A 21,210-nucleotide genomic window follows, 5' to 3' on the forward strand; every position below is an offset into this window, starting at 1 on the left:
CTTGCTTAAGATGACGTCGTACTTCAAAATGGGAATTATTCTATTCAAATATTATTAAGGAATATCTTGTCTGAAAAAGGATTATTTGATATGCATGGAAAAAATAAAGATTGTGATTTTTCAAGATATGTTGTGCTAAATTGCGTCATCATGCTTTCCACTCTGCCACCTTCAAGCCACTACGGTCTTCTCGATCATCTACGCAGTATCGTAAGCTGTTGGGAAGTCCACTGCTTTCATCTACGCTTTTAAAATCATTACATATATATATAAATATAACTTCATTAATAACACATTAATAATATCATAATACATAATACATAATAATACATTAATATAACATAATACAATAATACATAATAATATTATTATGTATTATTAATAACATAATTATTAACCTATATTAGTTATTAATAACATAATACATAATAATACATTAATATAACTTCATTAATAATAATACATTATATATATATATAAATATAACTTTCCCTTGATAAGTCTGTCTCCTACCTGCTCAATAATCATTCAGTTATGAATTTTTTTAAATAATTTTTTAGGATTAAATAATTTTGGAATTTTATATTTATTGATGGATTTTTATACACACACTTGATTTACATATTCACTCAGAATTTTAAATGATATTGTAGAATAGTTCGCAACAATAATTAAACATTTTTTTGTTTGCATTAAATTTCATTTAAATTTACTAGCTTTAATTTGCTTTTTACGAATAGAATGTTTGTTAAATTCATATATATGTAATATATATATATATATATATATATATTTCTGTTTATATATTGGATTGCTCGGAAAGTAATTTCGTTTTTCCCAACAGAGGACTTAATTGTATTTTTTCACAGCCAACTTCGCACTTCAAGTCACATAGTCATTATATATTTTGACAGCTAATATAGCAAGGCGATTTTGGAAAAAGTTCGATGGATTCTACGCAGTAGTTTCTGTTGGTTGTTTGGTGCCCTTTCATATATGGAAAGGTATAAACAGCATTTCGGGCGCATTTTGTGCTTTTTTTTAACTATTGAAAGATTAAAATACTGTCCAAGCAATAAAAAATTATCAGATGTGTAGGGCGAAAATGTATTGACAGAACGCTAGTGCCAAAACTGGGTTGAAAATTTTGATCCGGCAATTTTGATCTTGAAGATGCACCACGTTCTGGAAGGTCCGTTAAAGCTGAGGGATAGCTTAAGAACATGAGGAACCCTTTGTCGAGCTCTGAGATTAAATCTAGGTGTTTCAAATGACCATGAACGGTTAATTCATTTAATTTAATTTAATGGCGATCTGATTGTTATTCGCCGGTTTTCATCAATTAATTCCAGAATAAGGTGTATCTTTAAGATCAAAATTGCCAAATCGAAATTTTGCAAATCAGTTTTCGCACTGGCTTTCTGTCAGCACACATTCTCCATACACGTCGGATAATTTTTTTCTTGCTTGATCAGCATTTTAATCTTTTCGACAGTAAAAAGTAAAATATGCAGAAAATGCTGCTTTTCACTCTCTATATTTAACCACTTCACCGTCCTATAAAACTCACAGATATCTGCTACTTACCCCTCCCCCCTAAAATTATAACCTTTTTGCCTCTGAAATTGGTCTTAGTTTATGTTAGAAATATTTCTTCCCCGTTCCTAGTCTGTTATCTGAAAACTAACAAATATTTTCCCCAAAAGGCAGGCTTTAAAACGAGCAATAGTTTCCATTGCAATGTCAGCTGAAAGGGGGACGGAATTACATTCGTTTCTCCCACCTTTTCAAGTGAACTTTGCTTCACATGTTCCTGGTACAAGTCTGGTTTGAAGAACGCGAACCAATCCAATTAGAACCAATCTTTACTTTCAATTTTCGCCACATTCGGGGGGGTTGGAAAACAAGAATCGACGAATCTCTCTCTGGCGAAACGATCCAGGTCATATTCAAGCCAGACGAGGGTGTCTCGTTGCTGACGCCTGACGACACTTCACAAATTGACAAGTTTGTCTCGGGGAAAACGGTGAAGTGGTTAAAAGGGCGCCAAGCAGAACATACTGCTTAGCATCAATCGTACGTTTTCACAATCAAGCCTTGCTATATCAGCTGTCAAAATATATAATCACTATGCGGCTATATCAGCTGTCAAAATATATAATGTCAAAATATATAATGACTAACATACTGCTTAGAATCAATCTTACGTTTTCACAATCAAGCCTTGCTATATCAGCTGTCAAAATATATAATGACTATGCGGCTATATCAGCTATCTATATATATAATGACTAAGATACTGCTTAGAATCAATTGTACATTTTCACAATCAAGCCTTGCTTTATTAGTTGCCAAAATATATAATGACTATGCTGCTATATCAGCTGTCAAAATATATAATGTCAAATTTTATAATGACTAACAATCTGCTTAGAATCAATTATACGTTTGCACAATCAAGCCTTGCTATATCAGCTGTCAAAATATATAATAACTAACATACTGCTTAGAATCAATCTTACGTTTTCACAATCAAGCCTTGCTATATCAGTTGCCAAAATATATAATGACTATGCTGCTATATCAGCTGTCAAAATATATAATGTCAAAATATATAATGTCAAAATATATAATGACTAACATACTGCTTAGAATCAATTATACGTTTGCACAATCAAGCCTTGCTATATCAGCTGTCAAAATATATAATAACTAACATACTGCTTAGAATCAATCGTACGTTTTCACAATCAAACCTTGCTATATCAGTTGTCAAAATATGTAATCACTATGCGGCTATATCAGCTGTCAAAATATATAATGTCAAAATATTTAATGACTAACATACTGCTTAGAATCAATTATACGTTTACACAATCAAGCCTTGCTATATCAGCTGTCAAAATATATAATAACTAACATACTGCTTAGAATCAATCTTACGTTTTCACAATCAAGCTTTGCTATATCAGCTGTTAAAATATATAATGACTATGCGGCTATATCAGCTATCAAAATATATAATGACTAACATACTGCTTAGAATCAATCGTACATTTTCACAATCAAGCCTTGCTATATCAGTTGCCAAAATATATAATGACTATGCTGCTATATCAGCTGTCAAAATATATAATGTCAAAATATATAATGTCAAAATATTTAATGACTAACATACTGCTTAGAATCAATCATACGTTTTCACAATCAAGCCTTGCTATATCAGCTGTCAAAATATATAATCACTATGCGGCTTAAGTGTGAAGTTGGCTGTGAAAAAATGCAAATTAAGCACCCTGTTGGAAAAAAACGAAATTACTTTCCTAACAACACAGTACATTAAACATTTCTGTCTGAAATTATTTTAACTTTCAAAAGCTTAAATGTTTCATGATTTTGTTTTAGTTTTTCATTTCTATTCTGTACAATGTTGAATATAACATTTTTCCTTCTTTTTTAAAAACATAGCTTTTAAGTAATTTTAATATTTAAACATTTGCTCCAGTTTTTGTATTTCTTTTGTTGCAAGAAGCAGAAGAATTACCAATATCTTCCAATACTTTGTCTATATACTATATCTTCTTTCAGTTACTAATATCTTCCAAAAGCGTTTATTATAGTATCTTTTATTCGCACGATAATTAGACATAAATTTATTCGTACCTGTAAAAAATCAAGAACATTCAGTTACCAATGCAACTTAGAATAATCGCTTTGTTTGGGAATAGGTTTATAGTATCTGAACACCTCGTTTTCACTATTGAAACTTAATCAGAAAAGAATCGAATCTATCAATGAACACCAACAATCCGTGATGAAGGTAATTTCTAGTAATTTCTCTCCAAGGTTACTAGCTTCGTCGGAATCGAAATGCCATCAAGTGTGAAGCTGTAATAAAAAATAAAGAAGTTTATAATTATTTACATACAAACATATAAATATTTGGTACTTTTCCGTTTCGCCGGCGCAAATCTCGCCAAGTAGACTTTATTGGCGACAACATACAGTATACACATAAAATATATTTAAGAAAAGTTAGCTCTAAGAATTCTTTTTTTTTTTTTTTTTTTTTTTTTTTTTTTTTTTTTTTTTTGAAGGCATAAGCATTTTAATATCGCTTAAAATTTTATAAAAAGCCAATAAATAAAGACAATAAATTTGTAAAAAGACATTAATTTAAGAATTTACTATGCTTTCATGGTTCAACATCCTGATTCGCCGGTTCATATCACGTGACCCCAAGCGATCTCATCTCACGTAAACTACTCTACAAAAATCTAATGCTCTCAGTAATTATCTGCATTAATTTCAAATTAAATCTTAATTTAGAACACAAGTTTAAATGCAAGAAGTATTTCAATTCGTAGGAATAGCTTACTCAGAAATTATGTAAAACTGCAGTACTTTGCTTCGCTAATGCATTTTCATTAGAATTGATGAATTTAACCCTTGACTTTACCTTTTCTATATTTTCGGCTTCGGGAAAGCGCTGTGATTGCATCCTAATTGAATTAATTACCGAAAATGGCTTAGACATAAAACTGAACTATCTGATAAAAATTCTATGTAATTATATGCCAGTATTGAAAGAAACAATCTGATAAGCTGCGACTTGTTTTGAAAATGAGGTGTAAAAGGTTACCAGGGAGAATATTCCGTTTGGCATCGGTTGTACCATTATTGGCAACTTTATCGCTTGCGCCGGCAAAACGGAAAAGTACCAAATATTTATTTATTCCTCAAATAAAAGTTTAATAAATAACAGACTAAGTTGTCTTTATTTATTCTCTAATTTTGTCAGCTTGGAAGATTTTCTCTGACAATTTAAACAATTTTCATAATTTATTTTTAGTTTAAACTAAAAATAAAGTCAATTATTTAATGCTTAATTAGACATGTTAAAGTTATTAGCTATCAATATATTTAAATAATAAAATGTAACGAACAAAAATTGTCTTTTGGTGTCAAATTTTAGATTCAAAACAGAAAAAAATATATATATAAATTTTATTTTTTTTCCTTTTGAGTGTTATTATGATTGTTTATATAGGTTTTAACAAATATTTCATAATGAAATTAAAAATCCGTTTAAAATATGCTTTTTGTTGGTAAAACGTTCTGTTTCTCAAAAGAAAAGTTAGCCTGTCAGTTGTTTTTAGGTCGTGCATTCGTGCAATTTGAGTTTGAGAATTTTGCACTAGGATATGACATTACCCTCTCGGAAGGAGGTTTTCAGGAGCTTAATAGGACATTCGTCATTGTCATGAGATAAGGTTAGTCAAAATTTAAATCCCCACTATATCACATGTACAGTCAATAGGCCTTAGCAATGACATCCTGGGGATATACTGGAATGTGAGCTTTATGCTATAGTAAGGATGCATTTGGAATATTAAGGAGATAAAGCTGATGTTCTGAGCTTAGCCTGTGAGCAACATCTTAAGGACATCCCGAGGAACTTCTGAGCTATGTGGGCTTACTTTATTTCACATAATTTCTCCCACAATTTTAATACATATCAAATAGTCTAGGGGAAGTGAGTTAAAAATTATCTTAATTTAGATATCGACAAACAAATAAAAATCTATTACTTAGCGAATTAAAGAGAAAATTCTGTCGGTTTCTTCAGCTCTGTTAATGTTTCCATATATAAAGAAATTATGAATAATTACCTGTTCGTTATAGGTGGTTGTCCTTACCCCGGTATTCCATCTGAAAGACTGTACCAGTTATTAAAAGAAGGTTATAGAATGCCCAGGCCAGATGACTGTCCTTCGCAATTGTAAGTCAATACTATCTTTACTTATTTGGAGTAATGCTATTTTTAAAATGGATAAAATCCTCTTATACGGCACCACCTTGGCGTGAATTTTAAAATGGTCGCCGGCACCAAAATGGCCTGTTTAAACATATCCGATATGTCACCAGCAGCTAAAATTGCCCAAATCCCGTCTGTGCCGTATGCTAGGATCAGACCCAAAAGTATGCTAAAGCCGTACATAACGTCGTTGGTTTCCATCATAAAACTAAATTCAGCATTATTGCATTGTATATATGCAAATAAAATATCAGTAACAATGTAAAAAGAAAACTGGGTACTATTCGGTTTCGAGGGCCGTAAAAAATCGCCAAACTATTGCTGATGCCAATGCTGCCAAAAATAATTGCTGCAACCCTAATAATTGCGGCAAGAAAGGAAGTATAATAGTAAATAACTATCTAAGGTTGATGTTTTAATTTTTAGTCCAAAGGGATTTGAATCCCGAAGGACTATTAGTTTCGTTTTGGCATTTTGCGTCGGACGGATAAATGTCGGTTCACTTTTCAAACTGTTGCCATAAAATGTTAGAGTCCTGCATTATATTTGAAGAAATTAAATAATGAAAATCTGCGTAAATGTATGTATATTTCTCACATTGTCATAAAATAACGGTACATAGAGTCATCGAATTTTGAATAACGTAATCCTCCAACGAATATGAGCACGTGGAAGACCAAATTTGAAATTTGTTTTATGATCGATTTCCTATTTTTTAAAACTTTGACGAATTTTTGATTAACAAACTCAAGGATTTCAAAGCGAGCAATGGCAACGTTGTGCAGAAAAAACATTTTTATCTCCAGCGCGTGAGTCTCTGTATCGGAAATTCTAAAGATATGCTCGTTTTAAAACTATTTTGCGATATTGCTGTTGCACTGGATCTTACGGTTTAAGTGCGAGGAACATGATATTTAATAAAGAAAGGTAACACACAAAATGTTAAAAAACGCCCCTTTGGACGTAATTTAAAATCTGAAACATTTCAGATTTTTTTTTTTATTATTATTATAATTTATATGAAAAAGGCTAAACATGACTGAATGGAAGCATAATAGTAAATAACTATTTCAGATCTATTTATTGTAATTTATATAAAAATTGCTAAACATAACTGAATGGATGCCTGCATTGCTATTTCGCTACCGACTTATCGCTAAAGCATAATTTCATCTCGTTGGTTGTTCAAACGTAAGTTTTTATAATGAATGATGCTTTTTCTTTGAAAATATTCTCCGTAAAGTGCAGAATCGCTCACTTATTTGTTTGCCGCTTTTTACAAGGGTAAGAACAATTGTATTTTTGTCAATTTTCTTTTACTTGTTAAGTGAAAATAAGTCGATATGTACATAGATAAAGTCAAGGGTGTACGCAGCCATTTTTGTGCAATTCTAGAATTTTTTTTAAGTGAAAATAGGTCGTTGCCCTCACCGGGACTCGACCCTGGACCTCTCGAATGCTTCCCAAGCGTGCTACCGTTACACCACAATGGCATACAGAAAAGGAGGAAGAAAATATCTTATATACTCCTCCTTTAAAGAGTGACTGGGGATTAGGCGACCGAATCGCCAAATTCTGGTAGTGAAGAATGACTATACACCACCTTTTAGTTCGGGCGCCACTGTAGAGTCATTACGTTATTTTGATGCTGGAGACTTGGAAAATGTGCAATGCCCTTGCCGAGATTCGAACCTGGACCTCTCGAATACGCGGAGAGTGTGCTACTGTTACACCACGAAGGCATACGCAAAGGAAGTAGAAAACACCTTATAGACTAGTTTTATTCACTGAGGGAAGGTATAAAGAATTTTAGCTAATTTTACTCATCTAAGGTGAACGCTGATAGATGTCACGTCATGATGATTAAATTTCTTTAATAAAGGAATATTCGCAACATAACAAACTTATCGCAAAGTATCTTTCAGTCATAATTCAATGATATATGAACTATTATAATGTAAAGTTATCTTCAGACAGTTTATTCAGGATGCATTTGGATAACAAGCAATCCAGTTAGCAGTCACAACTCTGGTGAAAACTGCTTGCGCGGAATTTTGATGAAAATGAATTTGTATTGACTGGACTGAATGGCTATGAATGGGACTAAATGATATATTCATTAAACTTCTTAATTTAATTTATGAAAATGAAACCTGTTCTGGATATATATTTGAAGAGACTGCATTATTCGTCATAGAGTTATCCGCAGATGTCTTTTGAATGCAAACTTCTGGCTTATTAAGGTACTAGTTGGCTGTAATTTTATATTATAGTTAACATTCATGTACTAAAGATACTTTTGGAATGAAGCATAAGGTACAAAAAATATGTAGTATAGTCAAAGCTCAATAATTAATTAATTGATTAATTGTAAGCTCAATAATTAATTGATTGATTTTTTAGCACCAGAGGCTGCTATTAGTACCGAAACACACTTTTTACTTCCTAATACGAAGTAAAGGAAGGAATGTAATTGAGAAAACTTTCGGGTATCATATTCCAACAAAAATATCCGTTCCGACCGCGCTCTCAAATCCATTTGAACGATGCGTTCTCGTGATATTTGTATGTATGGTTAAAATAAAGAACACGTTTTCCCAAATCTGATTAAAAAAGGATTTAAAATGGATTCAGAAGAAATTTTTTCGTGACATATGTACGTACATATGTATCTCGCATAACTCAAAAATTAGTAGCCGTAGAACGCTGAAATTTTGTGTATGGGACACCTATAGCATACAGTTGGGCCCTACATTTTTTGTTTCAGTCGGCATCACCAAACGTGTATACATATATATATATACACCCAATAATTTACCCGATACAATGAGCTCTGTATTTTTATACACTTTTATATTGGTAAATTGTACATTTTTCATTTTAAAAGTGATTTAATTACATTGTTGTTATGTTTAGTTACAATTTCTATTCCATTAGTTAATCTGCATGCAATAGTTGTAAAATTATCAACAATTTGAAAGCTTTTTAAGTGGTATTAAGCCTAACGAAGCAACATTCGAAACTCTTAGTAGAATAATGAATTAAGACAGTTTCCTCACTTTGAGGGTCTATTTGCCGAGCGAGGACAAAAGTAAACTTCCAGTTTTGTGCACCGCAAAATCAACCTTCTTGCCCGCTGGTTGCTTACATGTCTTTGCTTAAAAACTCTAATTTTAATTTTAAAGATTGTTTTAACTGTTTTTTTTTTTTTTTTTTTTTTTTTATATTTTTCTGCATTTTTCAATTTTTAATGAAGAGGGTTTGAGGTTTATGCATTTTCGCTTTGCCGCGAAAGAAGATCAGAATTAATTTAATGAGAAGTATATTTCTAATGAAATTCGTGGAAATAAGTTTGAATGAAATGCGGGAAAAAATGTGTATGATTTATTAGACAGTACAAGGAATTCATATGGGGTTAAAGTCAGATTTTTTTTATTACTTTTTTGTCTGCATCACTTTTCAAAGCTTTGCTAACAAATAATATCATCATGTATTATTAAAAAAAAATTAAATAGGGAAGAATCTGTTTGTATGCATGCAAGTTCTTTGAACGATTTTTAATACACGCAGTCCTCCATCCGAACATAGGACCTCGAAGCGCGAAATTTTTGTTTTCGAATTGGTTTTTGATTATTTTATGCTGTATGATGGTGTTGGTGTATTTAATTATGGCAAAGCACACGAGGGCTATCTGCCTAAAGGTAGGGATGCCTTTCGTGGAGGGCTTTCTAAGGGAAACTGGCTCGTATATACGTTACACATGGGGAAAACTACGAAAACGCCCATGCAGCCAGCCCGTTCGCGGGATTCGAACCTCAGACCGAACTACCAGTGTTCAGCGTCTTTACCGCTCGGCCGCTGGTGGGCTTATGCTGTATGAGAATTTAAGACGACGTACAGGACAAAATGCAGAGAAAAAGGATGTTCTTTATTTTAAAACATATCCGACACCAGTGTCAGACATCCTTCATACACCTTAAACGTTTCATGATCTTCGAATACGTGACTACATAATATAGCTGCTTTAGAAACAAGCAACCAGAAAGTTTGTGTTGCCACAAATATTTTTATAATTTAATCCTCTTTGTGACAAAATATTTCGCCATGTTTCCGCCTTGCTCGCATGATATTTTAAAAATGGCTAATGGTACATACTTGAAATTGGATGTAATTCTTTATATGGGCACTATTTTCTAACTGAACCAACAATCTGATGAATATTTTAATATTGAAAAATTTTATTGACGAAAACATTACAAATTTTGTTAATAAAATACATTTTTTAAACTCAACTCAAAATAAAATAAAAACTTAACATGAAATTTTTAGAATTTTAGGTTCACGGTAGTTTCCAAATGTTATAAAAGCTATATATTAAATATGGAATTAAATTATGCAACAGAATGTTTTAAACTGTGCGCGCAAGTTGGAAACATGACAAAAAATGTTGTCGCAAAGCGGATTAAATTATAAAAATATTTGTGGCAACACAAACTTTCTGATTACTATTTCAGAAACAGCTATATTATGTAGTCATCTGTAAAAGGTTGGTAGTAATTGCTTTTAAAATAAATAAGTTATCCCAATTCTCGCTACAGTCACCTATTCGAACATCTTATGGGTTTTAAGGTGTATGAGTCCCCTTAAACGTTCAGAGAAAATTAGTGTTCATGAAGAAATGGAGCAAACTTGGATGGATGCAGATAATTGAATTCTCATCGCACTCTCTGAAAGCCAATCTGTGAAGAGCACTCTCAACAATTGGGTATGCACCGGAAACGAGAAATGTGAAGAAAATGAGGCATGGTAAAGATGAAGCCAGCATGCAGAGAAAGAAACTTACACGGAAGGAAGCTGACGAAGCAATGCGATTGATTTCCCGAGAAATGTTTTTGGGTGTCAGTCATGATGTTGTGAAAGTGGATTGTAAATACAGAGAAATTTTGAATTTCGGTGATAATCCTATAAACAAACACACATTCGCAGTTATGCGCCATCATACTAAAAAACTCCTAATTTTTATGCGGTAATAAATATGGTAATCTTAAAATGTTTAATTTTTGTTTTTCTAGAATATATTATTTATATATTATTTTGTAATAGGTACAAGATAATGACCTCATGCTGGAAAGAAAATCCTAACGAAAGGCCTCATTTCAAGGAACTCGTACAGAAACTGGATAACTTACTAAATGATTCGACCGTAAGTAAATGAAATAAAACCAATTTCAGATTAATTAAGCCATTTAAATAATTGACTTAGTGTACAATAAAAAATAATAATAAAGTCAAAGCTGTTTGCACGAGAAAATGCATAATTTCGTAACATTGAAATTATTAGCGTATTTGGGATTTATGTAACTTACTTAACACGTAATTTCTATTTTGAAGCAACCTTTCATAATGCTTTTGCTTTCAACGTAGGCCTTTCTTACTAGAATCTAAATGAGTTAGCAGGCGTGCATTCAAATGACCTAGAAAAAGTTAGTATTTATGGGAAGGCTTTGGAAGACGAGTTTAGAACGTGTTCTGCTTGCCTGAAAGCCACGTTGTTATCTTTGCGTTATTAGCAGTTACATTTCTGTGGCTTTGAACTCTTCTTGCCATTAGGTTTGTTTAGGGCGAATTTACGAGTCAGAACCTGCTTGTGCGTTAAGTAACCTGTGAAAATTCGTTAAGCTAGGTTTTTCCATTTAATTTTAAGCGGACTCGTAAACTTTAAAACCCATAAGATCTTCGAATAAGTGACTGTTGCAAGAATTCAGATAACTTATTTATTTTAAAAGCAATTACTTCCCACTTTTTATAGCTGACTACATAATAGCTGACTTTTTATATGTGACTGTTGCAAGAATTGGGATAACTTATTTATTTTAGAAGCAATTACTACAAACTTTTTACAGCTGACTACATAATATAGCTGCTTTCTGAAATAGTGATCAGAAAGTTTGTGTTGCCACAAATATTTTTATAATTTAATCCGCTTTTTGACAACATTTTTCGTCATGTTTCCACCTTGCGCGCACAGTTTAAAACATTCTGTTGCATAATTTAATTCCATATTTAATATACAGCTTTTATAACATTTAAAAACTACTGTGAACCAAAAATTCTAAGAATTTCATGTTAAACTTTTATTCTATTTGGAGTCGAGTTTATAAAATGTATTTTATTAAAAAAATCTGTAATGTTTTCGACCATAAAATTTTTTAATATTAAAATATTCATCAGATTTTCGGTTCAGTTAAAAAATAGGGGTCATATAAAGAATTCCATCCAATTTCAAGTATGTACCATTAGCCATTTTCAAAATATCGTGCGCGCAAGTTGGAAACGTGGCGAAACTTTTTGTCACAAAGCGGATTAAATTACAAAAATATTTGTGGCAACACAAACTTTCTGGTTACTAGTTTTCAAAGCAGCTATATTATCTAGTCAGCTGTAAAAGTTGGAAGTAATTGATTTTAAAATAAATAAAATATCCCAATTCTTGCAAAAGTCACATATTCGAAGGGTGTTAAGGGGTTTAAGGTGTATGAGTCCCCTTAAATTATTCGTTATCTTTTAAGCCAAAAGTGTCTTTATCTGTTAAGCCAAAAGTGTCGGATTTTGTAAGCACGAGTCGGAGCCACCTCTGAATCATAACTGAATTACTAAAGGGATCTTTACACCTTCTTTGGACTTTGTAATAGTTAAGACCTAGGGATAATTTCCTACAGAGTCTTTTAACGTCTAGTTAGTTTATGCTACCAAAGAATACGAGAACTTATAAGCGTAATTTTGTAATAACATTATAACTAAATCGTTAAGCAGTTACACACAATTATCTGCAATAATAAACGTCATAAGCTTAAATTGTAACTTCGTGACTGTCAACAGCTTAAATGGTAAAAACAGATTAATTTTTGCGCTAAATGTTACACAGATTTTAGAAGTCATTGTATGAATATTAAACTCAGTTGATTGTTTAATTATAGTATTATAAAACTAAATTCATTAATAAATTGTATAATTTTAGTTTTAATAGTGGTTAATTTAGAGATTTCAGCAAATTTCACTTTACATAAACTATGCGGTACAAATATTTGCATACAAAGTCATGATCAAAATAAAATCCTTCCGCAATTGAAAGAGTTTACGAGACTGATATGCAATTATAGAACCGTTCAACTATGGGTTACGCAAATCAATTAGCATCTTGCGTAAATGTTTTTATTGTATATCAGTTGAGAATTTTATTCATAAATACCACAGAATTAGTTTTAGATACCTATGCATTAATTTAGAAGTCAAACAAAAAAAATCAGCGTTATATTTTCAAATTTTCACAGGACTAGTTTCGATGGTTTTACCGAACCATCATCCTCAGCTGCTTTTTTCTTTTTTTTTAAATAAGAAAGGTTGGACAGGAGATAAGCCACTGGCGCCATCTGTTGATGAAACCAGAACTAAAACATAATTTCTTTAAAGGCTAAAGAACAGAAAGATTTTTTTTAATAAATCGTTGATGGTTCGGTAAAACCCATCGAAACTAGTCCTGTGAAAATTTGAAAATATAACGCTGATTTTGTTGTCTGACTTCTAAATTAATATTTGATCGGCGTGTTATTGTATCTTAATTATACCTATGCCGGTTTACGAATCAATTTATTTTACCAAAAGAAACACTTTACACTTCTGGAATTTTCCACAAAGGAATTCGTACAGCAGTTCGCATCAGAGAGCAAAACCGGTAGTTACACTTCAGACTACTAAGAACGCTAAACACAACACAATGCAAAGCGCATCTAAAAGGCGGAGCTCTCGCGGAAATCTGAATATTTCGATTTCAGCTCTGAAGAAACAAAAGCGAAATGCTCTCTCCGGTCTTATATAGCTTTGCCCCAGCCGCCTAGAAATCTCTAGAACCTTCCACTTCTCGAAATTACTCCAAGGCATATCAGGTCCGGATACGATTACCGTTACGCATCTAGATTAATTCAATTTTTTCAATCATACTACCAATCACGGTTATACATGGAACGGTCCAAAATGACGTCACCAAATTTGGCGACTTTTGATGACATCTCGCCAATTTAGCGAGATCACCATTTACTCAATGTTAAATAGAGTTACCTCTCTATTCTTACTTTTTCGGCAAAATCTCGCTTCTTCAGATTTTCATGTTACATTATACAGGAAAAAAAAAATACTATGATTTCACGTGTAATTTCGCTAAAATTATTTACATTTTTACAAAATTCTTATCAATATTAAACTAAGATATTAAATAATTTAGATGTTCTAATAATTTAACAATTGAGAGATTTTAAATTGAGGTGTTAAATATTATATATCTTTTGATTAAAGATGCTTTGCATGAATTATGACTTCAAAAATTCAAGGAGACTTTTTTTTTTTTCTTTCTAGCATTACCTTCCTCTCACTAATGACAACTGCCAACCTTTTTGCAAAAGACCGAGAGGAAGAGGTAAGTTCATTCGTTTAAACACAGATATAGGCTTAAAATATTCCCAAACTTGCAAATCTACGCGGCGTTGCGGTTTGGGTGACGTATTTTCCTCTTCTAATATCATTTAATAATCTTAAGCGCTAAGTGAGCTATAGAAGAATTATTAATGAAAAAGCTTTGAGAATTTTCGAAAAAATTATTCATTCGTTGATATACCAGTTGAGCTGAAGATGTGTTTTGAGGCCCTTTAATTAGGTAGTTTATTACGAATTTTTTCATAAACTTCAGAACACCGGAATAATAGTCTTTCTTAGGACTTTAGCCAGCTGACAAAACTCGCTAGTTCTTGGTAGTGTAGCATCTAAAACAACCTGTTCTTTTTATCCCAAAAGGAACAGGTGACAGGTGACGGAGGACGGGGACGCCTGAAGTTTAACAGATGTTAACAGGCATATATCCCGCGTCCTGCCTTGGAGTTTATTTAATAATTAAAAGTGTGGATACATGGCCATACAGGGGCAACTGTTGAACATATGGTATTTGAAGTACATTTGAATTAACTTGTTGATACAGGCACGGTTTAAAAAAAAAAAAAAAAAAAAACCCACTTATAACAAAAGAAGAAAATTAAACACCTAAATATATAACATAAAACACGTAATAAATACGAGCACAAAACACTTAGGATCACATGACATAAATCACTTAAAAACACATAAGGCATACATAGAGCACAGTATCATTAAAAATTACGGTACAGATAAGCGTGAAGTATAAAACAAAGGAACATAGGGAATGGTACTTATATTGCAGATTCATTTCATGATCCCAAAAGAAACATTAGTCCAGAATGGGATTAGTTCTAGAAAGGGCGTTTTGCGTTGAATCACTGTAAACGACGTATCACTTTTCACACTGTTGCCGCCAAATATTGTCACCCAAGATTACATTTACAGAAATTAAATAATGAAGAATCTTTATGCATATATTCATGTTTCTCTCATCGTGAAAAAACGACGGTGCCTTTGTAGACACATTAGGGTATTTGGAAGCAGAAGACGTGACAAATAAGCAGTGCCCTTGCTGGGACTCGAACCACAGACTTCTCGAATTCGCGTCGAGCTTGCTGACCACTACACTATGAAGTCATGCTAAGAAGGGGGAGAAATACCTTATATACACCCACTTTTAAAGGGCGAATGGGGTATTAGGAGACCCAATCGCCAAATACTTGTGGCAAAGAATCATCATACACAATCGTTTAGTTCGAGCGCCACTGTAGAGCCATTCGGTAATTTTGGAAACAGGAAAGATGAAAAATGAGCAACGCCCTCGCCGAAAATCGAACCACGGACCACTGGAATACCCTCCCAGCGTGCTGACAACTACACCACGAAGGCATGCTAAGAAGACGAGAGAAATACCTTATACCTTGAGACATTTAATTTTCGATAACGTTGTCCTCAACCCTGAGCATGCCCAACTGGAAGCCAGAATTTTGAATTCCAAATTTGTTTTATTATCTATTTTATATTTTGTATAACTTAAACAAGTTTTTATCAACAAACTCAATTATTTCAAAGCTGTGGCAACACTGCACCGAGAAAAACATGTCTATCGCAGGCGCGCGAGACTATGCACCGTAAATTCCAAAGATATGCTGTTTTTAAATACTTTGCTATTTTACTGTAGGGTCGAATTTTATGAGGTGTAAGCATCAAGAACGTGATATTTAATAAATAAAGTAAACACACACAACGTTAACAATAAAAAGAGGAAAAAATTTTGTAAAACAATCTTAGTAAGAAAACTGAACATTGATATGACGAACTGAGAAAAAACCGAAAATGTATACCAACAATTAACGCTGCATAGGGAATTCTAAATATATACTGCTGTGCTGCTTTTAAAATTTTTGGAAGTTGGGTGTTTAATAGTGATGGGAAACTTCGGTACATTCTTGTACCCGGTACGAGAGTAACGGGTACAGACAAGTACCCGGTACAAATATCCGTTACTCAAGTAACCGTTACTTTGAAAAGTACCGAAAACCGATTTCAAGTACCGAGTACCCAAGTAACAATTTGGAGTACCGAAGTAACGAAATACCGGAGTAACGGTTTTCTGTACCGGAGTACCCTAGTAACGGTTTACTGTACCGGAGTATCCTAGTAACGGTTTACTGTACCGGAGTACCCTAGTAACGATTTGGAGTACCGAAGTACCTTAGTAACGATTTGGAGTACCAAAGTACCCTAGTAATGATTTGCAGTACCGAAGTGCCCTAGTAACGATTTGGAGTACCGAAATACGCAGCTAATGATTTTGCGCACTGAAGGAACTCTGCCACGTCACCACGTGTTTGATTTTATCTGTACGGAGTAAGATTTTGAATATCAGAAAACATGTCAACTACGGAAGTGTCTGATGAGCAGACCATTCATGGACACAAGGAGCGCATATCACCATTTCGCAAATACAACCATATACTACTGTCCTCGTACCAAAACCGAAGTGAGCTGAACCCTCATCGATCCTCCAGTAACGAATACCGAAATACCGAGAAGAGACGCATATTTTCGTTACAAAGTAACGAATACTGAAAAGCACCCGTTTCGGTAGAAGTAACGAATACCGAAAAGTACCCGTTTCGGTACAGAAGTAACGAATACCAAAAAGTATCCGTTTCGGTACAGAAGTAACGAATACCGAAAAATGCCCGTTTCGGTACAGAAATAACGAACTCCCGATTTCGGTACTGAAGTAACGGGTACTTGGATGTACCGATTTTCAGTACCCGTTACAACTAAGTACCCGTTACAAAATACCCGGTTCGGTAGTACCGACTCATCACTAGTGTTCAAATGTATATGGCGTATTAAGTAGGAAGAAATAAGTAGGAAGAAAGTGATTCTCAATAATAAATCTAAAGCTAAAAAGACAAAAAAAAAAAAAAAAAAAAGGTTTACAGGAGTGAGTGTAACAGTAGACTAGACTGCGAACTCAGCGAGAGAGTGAAAGATCTAAACAATACCGTTTTGGGCGACCGTTATAATATGAAACATTTCAGATTGTTTTTTTAAGGTTTAAAATTCCATTAGAACAATTTAGCATTAGTTTTGAAAATGCACATTGTTATTAAGCTTTTGAAAATGATGGAATTTATAACTTTTAATCATTTAAATAAAAAAAAATTTCCGGCCGTATATTAAATAAGCTGGAATAAACATACTGAAAGGGGGGAAAAAGCATTTTATTTGATATAAGATAACTGATATCAGCTATTAACCTATGAATTACGCGTAATTCAATAACCTGTAAGGATTATCTTAATTTATCTAACAGTTAATTTTAGTTGTAGCTACTTCCCTTTACTTCCTAATTTCAGCTTACAATTTTCCTAACAGAACGTGTTTTTAGAATCGCGTTTAAGGCGAATGGGGAAGAGTAGTATTTAAGTTCCACTGACTTCGAGAGAGAGTCTCAGAGTTTCTGATTAGCGCGCGTTCGCCTCTTGGCTAACTGTCTCTAAGCTGTTCGGTTTTATTACAGGCCCTTGACAGCCTCGTTAGCTTATTCGATATTTAGGGGCCAACCACTTAGAATTTTGATAGCTTCCGCTATATCTTTTTAGTTAAGCATTAGTTAAGTCTTACTTCTTATTAGTTTGAGTTCAAGTGGAGGCTTTTCTGTACGCCCTGAGAAAGAGGCCATCTGTTTAATTCTTATATTGGGAAATAAAGAGAAATTCATCCTTCTTGAATTTACGTCTCTGTTCCTGAACTAAAGAGATAATTCGCTTAGCTGTTCACTAGGTTCCTGCACATTTAGCTGTTAGGTAAAACGGTGAAACCCCACAAACTTATAACCTATAAACTAGCAGAAAATATTGAAAGGACATTGCAACGTTTAATTCAAGTGAACTTTGCATAATATCTTGATATACATTTACAACGTTTATCTTTGCAGCGGAAGAAGCGTCTCTGATGCAACAGCTGACGTTTCCGAAAATGAGTGTCGTCCAGATCGGACCTTACGAGAACCGACATCTGCTATCGCCAACAGAGTTCAATGTGTAAGACAAGGTCAAGTGACCGTCAGCCTTCCTTAAAAATTGTTTGCATTATATTCCCTGCAAGTGCTTTCAAACGATCTAGAACATTCTTCGAAGACTACTGTTTGAAATCCAAGGCATGTATTTATGTATGATATGTTTGTATCAAGAAATATTATGTTTCGATTGAGTAACCTGTGATCAGAATTTTACGCCATCAAATGTTTAAAATGCTGCGAGAAAAACAGGCTAAAGCAAAAATACAAATGTGATTTAAAGCACGTAGAAGCTTCTCAGAATTTTATAAACTAATCCAATTTAAATTTAGTAGAATAAAGTGTAACTTCCCCCGGGTAAAACAAAAATTTCTTTATTCACTGAATTCACACCTAATAATTCTTTTAGAAGATCACATAAATATAAATTTCGTAATTTAGAAGGTACATTAAGTTATCATTAATTACTTAATAATTAAATAAAGAAAATGGAAACACAAATTTTAAATAATTTGGTAAATTATCATTTGATAAATATCATTTGGTAAATCATTTGGTAAATTATCATTTGGTAAATTTGGTAAATTATCATTTGATAAATATCATTTGGTAAATTTGATAAATTATCATTTGATAAATATCATTTGGTAAATTTTTAAATATAGATGCTACGTATTAAATAGCACTTTGCACATATATGTATTTTTGATGCTTTTAAAATAAAGGATTACCTAAAAAAGTAGTCTTTAAAAGTATGCAAAAATAAAAAGAAAAGTTACCTATGTCGCATACAAGAGAAACGAGACTCGGTATATAATATTCAAATGCAAATATTTTCAATAATACTTCCCTGAATATTATATTACTTTTCATTCAATACCTTCATTCTTGTAATTGAATTATATTTACTCATTTTAATAGATAGTAGTTTCTTATTTGGAAAACATCTTTGAATAAATTTTTGGGGGCTAAAATTGTAATATGTTTAAAATTATTTTTCTTGGTACGTCATTTAATTTGAGGGACTTTAACTCTCCATCTTTCATGGATATTAAAGCTCACAGGAATGTATTCATAATTCTCATTTTGGCCTTATCAGACTTATGATTACAAAATGCAATAAGAAACTTTTCCCAGAAATGCGTTGCTGTGAGAAATATGAAGAGCGAACTTTCAGTAGTAGTCATAACTTTCATTTGATCGGCTGACTTTTGATCACTTGAGAACTTCCAGTGCGATTTTGTCCCCAGCATCGTAAAACATTGCGGGTAGATATGCGAAATAAATGAGAGAAAGAAATATTTCACCCAAATTCGAGTGTATTAGCTTGCCTTTTAAATTAGTTCTGGGAGAACCCCTTTTCTTTAAAAAGTTTCTTTTTGGCTTTCGCAACTGTCTGTCTGATAAGGCCATTACTGACTTCTGTTACTTGACGAATCTCAAGTATCATCATAGCCAAGGTGGTTCTAAACTTCTCGTTCTAATTTCACTTACCATTCTATAAATATTAATGATTTCAAATTTTAAAGATAAATCATTATAGTAAGTAATGATCATAGGTTAAATTGTTTTGATAGTAACTGTTTATTCACTTATACGCATAATTTTTGTGTCCTAGTAACCTACGTCAAGTTATTTACGAATGTGATCTGGAAATTCTCATCTTATTAACAACTCAGATCTAAAATTTCGTATCATATAAATCTTCTTTTCGTTATAAATCTTTTTTCTTTTATTTCTTTTCTTCTTTTCTTTTAATCTTCTTTACTTCTTTTCAAAAAGGAGAAATTTTTTTCAGCTCCAATCATTCTGATATTTGTTTTGATTTGTGTTGATTTACGGCCAAATGCGTTTAAAATACCAAAATATAAATCTTAATAATTGCATTTATAATTGTATATTAATCATAGATAATTATAACATTATGTTTTAAATATATTAATCATAAGTTATTTAAGCCAGAATTGATATTTGCCTTCAGTTCCAGTCTATGCTATGTTTTATATAATGCGTATCATACAATATTTATGATTTGCAAGTCACACAATTCAAGTTGTTGAAATAAAAATCCATAGTTAAAATATAAAAGCTAGAAAAACAACTTATTTCTTCTTTTATGCTATATAATAATATGGTACTAGTTACCATATTGCTGTAGCAAGATTTACTATTATTAGTCATTAAAAATTTAATGCAAAGTAATTAAGTAATTAAAGCCAAATTGAACGTCTCAATTTGCTAATTATGGTATGGATTTTTTTAACATTATTAATTCTGACTATTTTAATTGAGAGTTGCTAATTTAACCAATTTTTAAGTATAAATATGAAGATAAAAATTATGAAGGAAAATTAAATTAGCAGCTTCTTTTGGAAAAAAAAGAACAATCAAAAAATTATTATATTATTTGATTTATTTTTATTTTTAGAAATATCAGAAATGGAAAATATAAAAATATGATTATATAGAATTGAGATGCTTCAAGAAATATGATAAATTCTGAGAATTAAAGACACTATTTATGGTGATTCAAAAATCTAGAATGTTTGACTTGCAATGTGTGGAAACTGTTAATATCAATTTACGTAGAGAAATATTTCATCATCATAGTTATATTTTATAATCTATTAATTTTCTTGATATGTTACCCATAGTATAAACAGAAAGAAAAATATTATTGCAATATTAAGTACTCAGAAATCTGCTCGGTTCATCGCTTTTTATACAAGCAAAATACGCTAATAAAAATAACGACATAAAAGAAGAAATACATGTTGTTTTTCTAGCTTTTATATTTTAACTATGGATTTTTATTTCAACAACTTGAATTGTGTGACTTGCAAATCATAAATATTGTATGATAAAATTGCGATAGTGGAGATATTTTCTA

At 32.2% G+C, this 21,210-nt stretch overlaps 1 protein-coding gene across 1 annotated transcript in view; it reads left to right on the forward strand.

The window, feature by feature from the left end:
• The window catches only part of LOC118190652 (proto-oncogene tyrosine-protein kinase receptor Ret-like), a 169,918-nt gene extending 149,544 nt beyond the window's left edge, over positions 1-20,374 (forward strand). The window contains exons 19-22 of the mRNA XM_085826739.1: positions 5,686-5,782; positions 10,922-11,021; positions 14,228-14,288; positions 18,240-20,374. Coding sequence (XP_085682865.1) covers positions 5,686-5,782; positions 10,922-11,021; positions 14,228-14,288; positions 18,240-18,349 — 368 coding nt within the window. The 3' untranslated portion in view covers positions 18,350-20,374. The remainder of the gene's footprint in view (positions 1-5,685; positions 5,783-10,921; positions 11,022-14,227; positions 14,289-18,239) is intronic.
• The last annotated feature ends 836 nt before the right edge of the window (positions 20,375-21,210 follow it).

The sequence above is a fragment of the Stegodyphus dumicola genome, chromosome 11 (genome assembly GCF_044657685.1).
Source record: "Stegodyphus dumicola isolate Sdum_Otavi_A_Nest chromosome 11, ASM4465768v1".
In the NCBI taxonomy this organism is placed as follows: domain Eukaryota; kingdom Metazoa; phylum Arthropoda; class Arachnida; order Araneae; family Eresidae; genus Stegodyphus; species Stegodyphus dumicola.